The sequence below is a fragment of the Mytilus edulis genome, chromosome 2, assembly GCF_963676685.1.
Source record: "Mytilus edulis chromosome 2, xbMytEdul2.2, whole genome shotgun sequence".
NCBI lineage: Eukaryota > Metazoa > Mollusca > Bivalvia > Mytilida > Mytilidae > Mytilus > Mytilus edulis.
The window spans coordinates 22,921,170-22,935,580 of record NC_092345.1 but is presented as its reverse complement, the minus strand read 5'-3'; the positions used below and the strand labels follow the sequence as shown (position 1 = coordinate 22,935,580).

At 32.4% G+C, this 14,411-nt stretch overlaps 2 protein-coding genes across 3 annotated transcripts in view; both read right to left on the bottom strand.

The window, feature by feature from the left end:
• The window catches only part of LOC139511750 (uncharacterized), a 79,011-nt gene extending 73,044 nt beyond the window's left edge, over positions 1 to 5,967 (bottom strand). Inside the window, exons 1-2 of one of the 2 annotated variants that reach the window (XM_071298798.1) lie at positions 5,706 to 5,967; positions 578 to 1,785 (exon numbers count right to left, since the gene is read on the bottom strand). In XM_071298798.1, the coding sequence (XP_071154899.1) occupies positions 578 to 1,721 (1,144 nt within the window). In that variant the 5' untranslated portion in view covers positions 1,722 to 1,785; positions 5,706 to 5,967. The remainder of the gene's footprint in view (positions 1 to 577; positions 1,786 to 5,705) is intronic. The other variant, XM_071298796.1, reaches the window with a different exon arrangement.
• Positions 5,968 to 8,270: 2,303 nt separating this feature from the next.
• Positions 8,271 to 9,218, bottom strand: LOC139511749 (uncharacterized; the record flags this gene model as incomplete). Its single annotated transcript, XM_071298795.1, has 1 exon — positions 8,271 to 9,218. A coding segment is annotated over one exon (789 nt), but the record flags the coding sequence as incomplete, so codon positions are not given.
• Between the last annotated feature and the right edge of the window lie 5,193 nt (positions 9,219 to 14,411).

The window sequence follows — 14,411 nt, the reverse complement described above, 5'->3', positions numbered from 1 at the left end:
TAAGACTATGAAGAAGCCAACAGGAACTACGGCTTGGAAATTGTTCTTCATATATAAAAATATAAAAGTTAGTATCATGATCAGTGATGATGCACTAACAAAGACAAATGAGTGATACTCAAGTACTCCAATGAAAAATTCAATGAACGGATATTTTAAGCTCATGAAATTTGAAAAAATTATAGCAGTATTTTATTCATAATTTTTTTAATCATACTGTTAATAATTGTTTTTCATTCCTTAATGTGTTTGAGCTTTGATTTTGCCATTTGGTTGGGAACTTTCTGTTTTGAATTTTTTCTTAATCTTCAGTATTTTTGTGATTTTACTTTTTGTGAAAGTGAATATCTGATTGATTGATTGTTGGTTGCTTTATGCCACATCAAGTGATTATCTGTATAAATATGTGTAGTATATATGTTGAATGTGTACATACAAGTATACTAATATATATGATAGCTAAATTAGAAAATTTATGACACAAATTAGTTCTAAATCATATAATCATCTTATTTAACTCTCAACGCTGCCAAATTTGTAAATGAATTGATGTTGCTGTGAGTTATATAATATTTACCTGTACTTTCTTTCATTACTGATTCTTTATAACAGGGAAGATTCTCTTTCGTCATACAACTAAGATTTTCAATACAAATGTAACTACTGGATGATGGGTCTTTCTGAGGAGACTCTGACTTGATGCCTAATGCAGTTTTAGTCTTCTCTTCTTCAATATTTTGTAAACTATCGGAATATAGTTTTTCTTGAGGTAGATTTTCCTTTCTTGGCCATTTTGGAATCTTGGTGTCTTTGAATTTAACAGTTTTTTTAGGCTGTGGGCAACTAATCAACCATTCACCACTTGAAGATCGACCAATCAAAAGTTTCCCAGGAGGTAGGGTGTAAAAATGTTCCCCACAAAAGTCATTTCTTTTCTTCATTAAATTGTCAACTGCATCTTGATTCTGAATTATTATATCCTGTTTAATATTGTCAGTAGCACAAAGTAATGAGCACTCTTTCTCCGCCATTTCATATAAATTTTCATCTTTTTCCTTAACGGTAAGATCATTGCGATAACAATGTTCTCTTATTTTAAACTGAAAGTCCTCACTAGTTAGACTATGTTTTAACTTTTCAAGTAAAGTGTCATTTGCTGGACAAATAATAATATCTATATCAGACAATGGCTGTTTATATTTGAATTGCTGACCTTCTAAAAGGCCATGTTCATCTATAACAGTATGAGTAATACTTCTTGTTGAGTCGGTGAAAGTGTGTAGTAAAGGTAGTCTTATTTCCATGAATTCAAATGTAGGAGGAGTCATAACAAGTGATATTGGAAAATTAAAGGAAGGTAATTCAGATTTGCTCTGATTACAAATCCCTGATACAGCTTTTGGTTGCTTTCTTATTTTATTGTATAAAAGTTTTGATGAATTAGAAAACAGATTTTTAGTTTTAAAACTGTTTTTAAAATGATTCACATTTGGACTGTTTGTCATTTTTGTAGATAAAAGGCCTACAGACCCAGTTTGTGGTATATGAGAATTGAACACACATCCAGTGTCAGAGTCATTCAAACTGTCGGGTGTCCCATCATTAAATGGTGTGATATACATTTCAAATCTATTATCATTGTCCATTTCACTGTTATTGTCCTGATTCCTCAAACAAACACCAATGTTCTCACATGACAAATTTAGTTCACTGGTTTCCATATTTCTAATAACTGGTATCCTTTAGCTTCTTTCTGTGTATTTCATATAGTGTAAGGTTATCTCACTGAAAAAAAAGCATAAAAGTATAAAAGTTACATACATGTATATATTTACTTGAAAATCACCAATAATTGTAAGTTATCCTGACATTTAAAGTTTTGTTAATCTCATGACCTTTTATAGCTTAATTTAATAAATCATTTTTATACACTCGTCAAAATTTATCCCATTCAAAATTTTGGTAAAAAAAAGGGGGGATGGGGGTTGTCACATGTCGTGCCGTATCTCAAAAGTAATTTATGATTATTTCTTAAAACTTTACACACTTCTTTGTTATATTAATCATAAGATCTGTATACTTTTTGGTTTTGATTCAAAATTTTATTTTTGAGTTATTGAGTTTTTTGTTATAAAAGGTTTTTTTTCACATGTCGCACTTTATCTCAGAAACTATTGATGATTATTGCATAAACCTTACACACAAGACAAAGGGTGTATCATGCGCTCATCGCGCTGCTGTTAAACAGTTATAAAATACTGAGATGAACTTGATTATTTCGGTTATACGTTGCAGATATCAAATTTAAGTCGTAAAAAAATACAAAACCCATGAGCAGTGTTTTGTTTGAAATAATACAAGTTTTGTGTTCTGTTTGAAATATATTACAAACTTAAAACACAAGCATTATACATTTTGTACAGTTGATAATATGTAAAAACGTTGTGGAAGTGTCCATAAATTCAAATGTAGGATGAGTCATAAAAAGTGATATTGGAAAATTAAAGGGAGGTCATTCAGATGTGGTCTGATTACATATATCCCTGATACAGCTCTTGAATGCTTTCTTATTTGATTGAACAAAAGTTTCGATGAATTAGAAAACTTATTATTTTTTTTAAACTGTTTTTAAAATGATTCACACAAGTTTTTTAAATTCTGGAAGGAAGAACTGAAAATTTAAACTATCCAGGATTGGATCCAATTCTATAGGAACACCCCCTCCCCCCACCCGCATCCCCACCCTTTTCCCTGATTCCAACACTACTATCAAAGCTGGTTTTAATCATAACCTATTAAGTTTTGTTTTAGAAACAGAGTTCAAAAGTTATATTTTGAAGCAAGAAGTTGATAAGTTACTTTTAAACAAAATTATTGACAATGAAAATTATCACTAATTGAATATTTATGGGGAATATATGGTGATAGTATAATGTATCAGCTCATTTTTCATGTTTTTATTTGTGTTAGCTGGTAATTCATGTAATTCAGATTTAGAACTGAGTCAGAAAAGTAAATTATTATTTATCATGTTTATTCTCCTTGTAAAAAATATTGACTGAATAAATCAATTAATATCATTATAATGTAAGGATAATCCCTCCAAGATTATCAAATAGGTTTAAACATTTTCATTCTCCTTTGAAATGAGCGGTAGAAGGACATTTAAATACTTTAAAAAAAATACTGTACTTTCTTAAAATATTGACATTAAAATAAAAGTAGATTGCAATTTATAAGGGTAAAGATTAATGATTTTTATCCTGATTTACAGAAATATAATTTTACAGTCTTTAAATTTCTATGAGGCAAATGTCAACAAACTTCTAATATATTCATCAAATGTTATTTAAAAAAAATTATCTAATCATGCTAATTGTAATTAAGATTTAAGACCAAAGCAAAACAGGCTTTAACACTTATAAATTTATCAATTAATTTGTACTTCACAAACACCATTTTTAAAATATCATATCATAAAGAACATGTGTATTAAGTTTCTAGCTGATTGGACTTTAACTTCATCAAAAACTACCTTGACAAAAACTATTATCCTACCACTTACACTATCATTTTCTTTTTTCAGTGGACTGTGAAATTGGAGTCAAAACTCTAATTTGGCATTAAAACTAGAAAGATCATATCATAAAGAAAATGTGTACTAAGTTTCAAGTTGGTTGACCTTTAACTTCATCAAAAACTACCTCGACCAAAAACTTTAACCTGAAGCAGAACAAACTGACAGACAGAAAAACAAACAAAACGAACACATGCACAGAATGAAAAACATTATGACCCTAGGTCATGTAGGTGGGGAATAAAAAAAATGTAAACGGGTTAATTCCTGTTTAAAAATGTTTGTAAAAAATTGTTTATTTCTAACAGCAAAATTAAGTAATGTAAGTGGTACTAGTCCAAAAAATTATGAGATCATCAAGGCAGGAATAAATAGCCCTTCAAGATTTTATAATTATAGTTGGACTAAAAAGGTTCTAATTAGCAACTAGACATGCTAGTTAGTAGACATGTTAGAAGCATCAAGAAAAAAAGAAGAAGAATGTAGCAACAAGAAAACTAACTTACAAGTACATGTAGCAATAGACCACTTTCGAGTTCAAGTTCATCCATCACCAGCAAAAACTGGTCAATTATGCGCGCCTTTATGATGTCTTTTACCAGATAGAGGGGTCGCCTGTATCCCTGCACTATTTACGTTCATCAAGTGTCTTAGTGATCGTCATTGTGCAGGATAAACTAGAAATACAATGTAATGGTTGTTCTGTAGGTACTTATAAATAACAATTCCCTAATGACAGCAGTGCTGATTGTCAATTTTGAGAATTCAATTTGCCGAACAATTTGTACAATATAGAATTATAGTTTTCCAACCACTCACTCAAAATTGGAATGGAAGTGACGACGCCCCTAAAGGCACAAATTACGTTCACTAAAACCAGATTTTTTTCATGGATATGCATCGAACTCGAAAGTTGTCTATTAAAAAATAAATTTAACATCAAGATCAGTCAGGGAAATACTTATACTGGTACAAGTAACAAAGTAAAAGATTTCAAAGTAGCGATATTGTGTTAACTGTAATGGACTAATCTTTTTTTTTATCATTTCGCACTCATCATACATGGTTTTGCAACAGACTTATTGTGTTTTCATCATGTTCATACAAGACATGAATGAGCCACATAGACGATAAAAATTGTTAGTGCTTGTGTTTATATGATTACATAAGGCACCAACAGATCAGTGATATAACTTTGCAATATTCTTCATTTTGCTTCGGTACCACTCATGGTAGTGTAATGGTGGTCACTTTGTTTACTTGTTTATTCTATTTATTTGGGGAAATTGGTTAACTTTAGTATTACTTATAGTTCCGTAACTCTTTCTTCCGAGACCGGCCCTGTAAATTATTCTTGTCGGGACTTCCTGTTCTTGCATATGCCCGGCCAGGCTCGTTGTCCCTAGGAACTATTAGGCCAAAAAAAAATATACATGTATGTGTGGTTCCAGTACCTACTTTGGCGGCTTAAAAATAGCCTACCCTAAATATTTTATTGTCGTTTTTCATTAAGCACTGTTAAAGTCAGAATGTTGCTCCCATAGACTCAATGTAAAAAAAAACATAAAATAAAAAAAAATCCCTACCTACATTACCTACCTACCCTAACTTTTTTTCAGATGTAACTGGAACCACACATACTTTTTTATTTGGCCTTAGTATGACGTCACTCATCGGTTCGGGGCAGTCTACACTTAGGATTTGAAATGAGCAGACGCTCATACAATTTGGTTTGCAAATATGGAACTTCACAATGACAAGTAGACTAGCCACCACCGTATATTGTATTATTCATGTAACTTGTATTCAACCATAATGTATGTCTTTAAACATGTTAAATAAACATCTTGCTTATATTTAAGTAGTTTTACGTAGTTTGTCCAATAACGAAGCTAGTGGAAACTTTCACTCCCATTACAGTAGTTTTGTCGTGTAGTCTGAGATTACTCTGACATCCAAAGGCTGTTTTTCCAGGCCATGTAATCTCAGACTACACTAATATGGCTTTTTCAAACTGTTCTACACTAAACAGGATAACCAACCGAGCACAGTTTCCAACGGTTAGGGATATATAGCGAATTTTAATGTATAAATTATGATAAAATTTTCAAAACAAAATCTTTTATACCTGTGTGTCGGTCTTGTTTACTGGTTTTGTGGACACTGCTGAATTTTCATTTTAAAAAAGGGGATATTCTAAGATTTAAATAAAGCTGTTACAGCCTTGGACATCAGTTATTTCAAACCGAAGAACACATAATTCGTTCTTATTCTTCCAATTCAGCTGTCGATTGTCTGTCTCATCAGGGGCATATATAAGTAAGGGGGAGGGAAACCAATGCTCATATGCTGGGATGATCTTATTCGAACCAGTTGGGACTTTACCATATCATATGACTATATATCAGAGATAATCGAAAAATAAATCGTATCTTGCCATTGGTTTAGAAACATTTACGTCAAAATGACAATAATTTAAACCGTGAATATTACAAGGCCGTAACTACCCTTGAGGCAAGTGAGGCAATTAAAAAACTAAAATTTCGACACTGATTATTTTTTTTTTATACATATATACAAATAAAATAGTCTTTTGTTGTTCTGTCTCAACCTTAATTTCTATAACTTGTCATCATTCCTTTAAACTATTCTTCCTGGATATAACTCAGCATCTCAACGGGTGATGTTTCTCAATTACATTAACCTAGTAACGATAATCATCATGGATCTCTGGTTAAAAACAGGCTCTTGCAGAAAAAGGAAAAGCGACACTGAAGGTAAAGAAGGAATAATTCTAGTAAACTAATTTGTTTGTGAACGTAGGACTTCTGCGTATTGCATATAACTTCATTAGAACAATCCAAAAACGATAAGTAGACTGACAAATCAAGTACTGGACATCGCAAGGGGACAGTCCTGTTTGTGTATTCATTTCTCCGTTTCATCAACTTTAATCTTTCTCTTTACAGATAAATAAAATATAAATAATATGAAACATGCATGGATTAGTTTTTCATGATCCATGTTTCTTTAACCTTAAAAATTGAAAGAACATCCCATATTCCAATTTGACATTATTGAGGAATGGTATATAACCTTTATCACAGGATTTTGTCTTTACTTATTCGGGACTACGGAATTTCATTTCTTTACATTCGGGGTTTCGGAATCAGACACCCCCAACCCCTAACCCCTAAATTTATAGATTCTGGAACTAAAATACCCCCGACTATTTCCAGAAATAATTTGAAATTACGGACCTACATGTAAACTTCAAAACTCCATTTTAATTCCCCTGTACCCATATCATATATACTTACTCTATAGATAGATCATATACATGTATCTTATCTCATTCTATCCCTAGTTTGTTTACTCTTTGTCAGCATACAAGCGAGTTTAATATTTTGTAACTGAGACTGTATGATGATGCTAGCCTATAAATAGGAAAGCTTAATTCCCTTTTGCAAACAAAACTGTTACTACCGATGCTGCTACCGAATTGCTGGTGGAGAAGGAATTGGAAGAAGACATTGATCATTGTGTTGATGATAATGTGCTACCTTTAGAAACACAGACTGCCCTGAAACGACTGAAATCTAGGAAAAGAGCATACATGAGTGGCGAGAGGTTGTGCGGTCTTGCCATGCTCCATGTTCATCGCGATAAGGATATCAGCAGACCAAAGTTATGATTCTAAAACAATTTGACTGAACCCACCATAGAAATAATTGGCAAACTCTACTGAATCGATGTTTGTTCTATGTTCTGGCGGCAGATTTAAATTGTTATTTGGATGATTATCTTACATACAAATTCAAATAAAGTTGTTAAAAATTTGGTATTAGTAAAAGTCTTTAAATATGAACAATTTATATAAAAACTGTCCAAATTCAAAACATTATCAAACTCTCTAAAAATGCCTAGAACGCAGGATTTTGCACCATTCATTTCATACCCTCCAAAAAAAATTAACGCCTCGCTTCGCTCGGCTCAATTATTTTGCCTCACTAAAATAAGATGCCTAGTTACGGCCTTGATATTGATATATTTGAACTCCATTATTCTAAAATTAAAAGGTCAATACACAGAATGATGTCTAACTAACGCGTATTAATTACATGCGCTTGATATATGGTTATAATATGGTAACTAAAAAAAACCCTTCAATTTATTTATTTCCGTTGTGCACAGAATATTTTATTCCAGTTTTCTGTTTTTTTCTATATTTTTTGGACCACTCTGTATTTGTCAATGAAATGGGAAATCGTAAATAAACATTATTGTGACTTGATTTTTTCTCTTTTCATCTTAAGTACCATTAAAATAAATTATGATAAAAAAAAAATCCAGGTTGAATGTAATGTTAACAGGTTCATTCAACCTATGCCAACATTTTGAAATGTAGGTATAAAATAGTAGGAAAAAATGTTGGCATAGGTTGAATAATTTTGAACAGATTAAGTGTTATCAAAACATAAATTGATTAGGGTCTAATCAATTTACAACAAGTTTAAATCTATCGTTTAAGTGTAATCTCAACAATTTTTATTAGAGAGAAATTCTGAATGTAGGTTATTGTATGTGTTGATGATCTCTTTTTCATTAGGAATAATATATAATAAAACAAAGGAAAATAAATATTTCTATAATTTTATTAAAGGATTTATTCATATCAAATAATATATTGATATTAATACATTGACATACTGACAATAGCACTATTAAAGCACATATTTCATTGATTCTGACCTATGCAAACTATCATTATTGAATGTTCACTAATAAATCTTACAATATTCACACAGAAACAGAATTAGATAAAGTTCACTGATATTTCTCAAATGTTACACTAATTAATATGTAACAGATATGATGCGGCATCTGCATACTCCACTGGTGTCATGCTATTATCTTGTAGTCTCTGCTTTAGGTCAGCTAGTCTGGTGTCAATTTCGATGTACTTTCTTTTACGTTGACGACGTTTACCACCTGCTGAGTATTGAATGAGTCTAACCTCAATAGCTGCTTGCTGTTTCTTCAGGAGTTTTACCAAGTTGAAGATGTTTGGGTGTGGGTGTTCTACATGATTCTTCAGTTTATGATGCCAGCCTTCTAAGTGGTTGTTGGTTCTTGTGCCTACTGTGTCATAATGGTTCCAAAGGTGGCGGTTAGTCTCAACCCAGTATTCTGTAACATAGTCTGTAAATGCTAATGTGTTGATGTTTGTGTTGGCTTCATCTATTTCTTCTAATGCATTCAACCAAATGTCCTCTACATGTTGCATTGGTACAAGTGGAAGAACTGCTGCACGTCGAACCAATCTGGTGATATCGTTGTTGTTCTTGTAGTGAGTCTGAAGACCAGTATCTTCAGCCTTTCGCCATATACACTGTGTATAGTGAAAGAAGCAACCTTTGCCAGTTATACCAGGAAATACTTGATAAGCTGCATTACGTACTGCAACTTCATAATCTAAGAATATAGTAGTTGGTTGTAGATGTAGATCAAAGCGTTGGCATGCTTCTTTGAGTAGTGTCAAGAACCTTGTGTAGATGATTTGGCTTTTACCGGGTAGTAATGCGTAAACCAGTGGGTAGATGGCTCCGTCAACGAAAGCATGGAATGTATAGAGTTGAAAAAATACACCAGTTCAGTATTTTTTTTATTGTATAACTCATAATAATTAATAATTAAAAAAATAATTATCTTAAAAATAGAAAAATACCTTTTTTATGTTCTATTTTCTATTTTTTTTTTCTATTATTTATCATTAATTTAATCAAAATTTGGCAATATGTTTTTATTTGTTTCTAACTTTTGAAATAGTAGAATTAAGTGCTAAAAAATACTCACTGTATTTTACCTGTTATTAATTAATAATGGTTAAAACAACACCTATTGTATTTTGTTTGTAGGCATAGGTTGAATATATTTTTATCAAATGTTGGCATAGGTTGAAGACACCTGTTAACAATGGTTAACTTGCAGAAAAAACTAAGTCCATTTATAAGTAAGATTATTTTTCTTCAAAATTCAATAAAGTAAAGTATTAAAGTAAACATGGTAAAGCAGTAATCTTTATTTAAAGTCGGGTTGCATATATACATAATAACAATTAAAGAACATTTGTGGACACAGCACCGCCGACGACGGAATGTATATAGGATCGCTTTCTCGCTTTTGCTACAAAAGTCGCATGCTTGTCAAAAAGAAGATGTGGAATGGTTGTCATTGAGACAACTCTCAACAAAAGACCAAAATTACACAGAATTTAACAACTCTAGATAGGTCAACGAAGTCCGTATGGCCTTCAACAATGGGCAGAGCAATAACTACATTTTCAACTAAGTATAAAAGACCTCAAAATGACAAATCTAAAACTATTAAAAGGAGAAAACTTAAACGGTGTAAATATGTACAAAATAATGAACGAAAAACAAGTATGAAACACAGAAACTAACGAAAACCACTGAATCACAGGCTCCTGACTGGGGAAAGACACATACAGAATGAGGGGTTTAAAATATGGTATCAGGCGCCAACCCTCCCTAACCTGCCCTGGGCTATGGTAGACTATTCCAATATAAGAACAAACCATAAAAATCAGTTGAAAAAGGTTCAACTCATCAGATGGATACAAATAGAAATACATCTAACAAAAACACAGACTATACTATATATTCTACTTGCATTTATTTAATAAAAAAAGATAGCTCTACCCTTTGACCACAACATGTGATATATTCCAGGCGAGGATCCAGTCATTTTGAAAAGGAATTCCGACCCCAGGAAAACTCTGGCAATTGATCTGCCAATGGTTTCACTTGGTTCATTGTGTTTAGTCTTGTTTATTTGAGGAAATAGGCAGTCGAATTATTTGTAGGTTTTCTTAGAATGGATTTCAATTGTGTAATCTCAGCAGGCAGATGCATGTAAGGAGCACTATTAACACTTAAAACACTAAGCCTAAAACTCAAAAACAACCAGCTAACTACTTTTAATGGAAAATATGTCTCTGCTGGGGCATAGTATATTGTGAGCAAGTCCACTACCAAGGTTATGAAGCATATCTCCAATGATAAACATGAGGTTCTCCAGAGTAATGAACGATGTCTTCCAGATAATCATGATAAAATTCCAATAGAAGGAAACCTGGACGGCTTCGTATACAAACTTTTGAAAGCAGAGAAAACTGTGCACCTTATATACAAATACACAAAATCAAGGAAAACAAATTCAATAAGGTAGCAGTAATTTAGTTCCATTGCTATCATTTCGATGAACTATTTCAAATATGAAGTCACAAATTATACTTTATGTAAGATATGCATTTTGTTGCTCAATTTCCAAATTGTTATCAGCAGGTTAAATCTTTGCAATGTTGCAAATCACAAAACAAATTTTCAAGTGTTGGACAGCCTGAATATTCCTGTAACATTTAATTCCATTTCATATGTTATCATATATTTTAATACAATGTAGAATCAGATTCATGGGATATCCATTGACATAATTCAAGAACTGTAAAAGTGAAGCTGTCAAAAATTGAACTTAACTGAGTTAAGAGGTAATAAGCATTAAATTTAGTTGAGACAAACTAAGTTAAGAGAACAGAAACGAAAAAATTCTTCAATTTTTCCACTTGTAAAGGGGCATAACCCTAGAATGGTAATCAAAGTGCTTGTAAACACTGAATGGTAAAGATTGCTTTAATTTATCAGTTGGTAGTGAAAGTGAATATTGCATTGTATATTGTATATAGCATTGATTTAAGATGATTCAACTACTATTCTGGACAAAGAAAGATAACTCCAATATTCAAAGAAGATTTCATAAAGCAATGGTTTTAGGTGAGTCAACAACCATTCTGGACAAAGAAAGACAACTCCAATTTATTTTCTTGAAACTTCCAAAATGCTTGTTTTTGGCCCCTTTTTTTGTCCTTTATTCCTATACTGTTTGCCCCATAACCCCTAAAATATATACCAACATTCTACTGATGGTATTAAACATGGTGGTACAATTTCAGAACAATTGAAATACTTATACATAACTTATTGTCCTGACCTAGATAAATGCTTGTTGTGGACCCCTTAGGGCCCTTAATTCCTTAACCTTAGGGACCATAACCCCCAAAATCAATCCCAAGCTTCATTTTGTGGTTATAAACATTGTATTAAAATTTTATTGATTTCAATTTACTTATACTAAAGTTATTATCCGGAAAGCACCAGTCTTTGGACAACACTGACGGCGACGACGCTGACGACGTGATACCAATATACGACCGCAACTTTTATTGCGGTTGTATAAAGAGGTATAGTCAAGTAGCTTAAACCTTGAACACTAATCAATGACATGACTAAATAATGCAAATATAGTTATCCTATTACACATACTACATGTGGTTGTAAAAAGCTGTTTTTGTCAGTCAATAGTCCATGAAAATGAGATCAAGGACAACTCATAATGACAGACGGAAACTTTGACACATAAGGCATCTGTATAGAAGGTATAAAGTCTTATGTCTTCCAACCTGAAATATAATGCTTAATACAAATACTCTTTGGCGCTACTGGATTGATAAACCTATGTCTCGCATTCTGTAACTTGTCGTAGACAAGACAAGCTAGAGGCTCTTAAGGAACCTATGTCTCTCCCCTTTGTTTATTTGGATATTCAACAAAGGACGCTCTCCAAAATTGTGGACGAGAATAGAGTTCATGAGAAAAATCTCTGTATTATGCCCCGCCTACGATAGTAGAGGGGCATTATGTTTTCTGGTCTGTGGGTCCGTTCCTCTGTCTGTCCCGCTTCCGATTAAAGTTTTTGGTCAAGGTATTTTTTTTATGATAGTGCGAGTTAGTGACCCGTGTACTATGGATATATTCTTGTTTAATCTTGTATTGCTGTTAAATAAATAGTCTGTTTAGTTTTCTATCTTCTTTAGTTTTTGTTTAATATACAAAAGAGGGTAAAAATACATACCCAGTGAAGGGCAATCACTCCTGTAAAGTTGGACAGTCTACTATCTATGACTTGAAAGTATATCTTGTGTTGTGGGTCAGTTTTGTGATTTAATTCTTTAATGTCTATTTTGATATGCATCATATAAGTAAAACGAAACAAAGTTAAGTTTATATCTATCCATTATACTATTGAAGATACAAGAAAAAAAAACCACAAAAATGGTAAATTTTTTGTCATCAAAGGGCAATAACTTTAGAAAGGAGTCAAATGACGATTTTGACCACTGTATACTATTTTTGTAGAACTTGTCTTGTTGCTCATTTTTACAATTTAAATTTGCTCTCCATCTATTAATTGTAGTTTTCACAATAATAGGCCTTAATGGGGAAAAAATGTTACCATTTAAGAGAAATAACTCCTATAAGTAGTCGTCTTGCAGTTATGACTTAGAGACAATTGGTAGAGCTCAACATGCTTAACATTATAGCTACTAATAGATTTTCTCTTAAAATATAACAGTTTTCAAAATATTAGACAAAACTTGCATTTTATCCTTATCATGCTTTTGTTTTATCTTTAGCCATGTCGGCCGTCTTGTTTAGCAGGTGGGGAACCCATTTTTAAATCTAGATACCCCAATGATGGTTGTGGCAAAGTTTGGTTAAATTTGACCCATAAGTTTCAGGGGAGAACGTTAGTCATTTGTAAAAGTAAAGACAAGATGGCAACGGCAAACGAAAGATTTCAAGTTATGCAAAAAGCTCACTTGGCTTAAAATGAGAGAAAGCTGTCATTAATTGCCAGGTGCCACTATAAAGATGATGGCCAATCATTGAATAAATAAATGTTTGGTTACCATATTAACACACCTATCATAATGAATTTAAAATAAGGGATACCACTTATCATCTTAACTGTCACATCTAGAAATTAATAATTAGGGAAAGTTTGAACTAAAATTTACATCAACAGAGATGATTTTAATTATCACATTTTTCATTTTCTATTTCTGTGTAGCAAAATTGTTCACAGATGGCCAGGGATATGTTTCCCTTGTCTTTAAATCTGTCCTAATTTTCTTTCTTGGGACCAATTGAGCAGAGACTGCCAACATTCCAGGGCATACAAGTTCTTCCCTTGTTTAGTGGGGTACCTGCTGCCCAATCTTTAAATAACATGTAGTTTTCTCTGTGTTGTTTTGTTTTTCTTGTTAATAATATTATGTTTGTCAATTCCAAGATTTTTTTTGTTGGTAATGGAATTGTATCGCGTTCATACCCGTAGCCAGGGGGTTCGGGTGGTTATGACGAACCCCCCTTGAAAACAAATAATGACTGTTAAAGTCAACGTTCTGTTCGAATTGTGACTGTTAAAGTCAAGTTTTTGAGGCTAAATAACCCCCCTTTGGAAATTCCTGGCTGTGGCCTGGCGTTTCTATTATACTTCTCCAAGCCCTTTTGTATACAATACAAAGTCTGAACTAGATGTCTTATGGTATTTTATGTCAGTAGACAGTTGTCTAATTGATGTCTTATGGTATTTGATGTCAGTAGACAGTTGTCTAATTGATGTCTTATGGTATTTGATGTCAGTAGACAGTTGTCTAATTGATGTCTTATGGTATTTTATGTCAGTAGACAGTTTTTTATGTCAGTAGACAGTTTTTTATGTCAGTAGACAGTTGTCTAATTGATGTCTTATGGTATTTTATGTCAGTAGACAGTTGTCTAATTGATGTCTTATGATATTTGATGTCAGTAGACAGTTGTCTAATTGATGTCTTATGGTATTTGATGTCAGTAGACAGTTGTCTAATTGATGTCTTATGGTATTTGATGTCAGTAGACAGTTGTCTATTTGA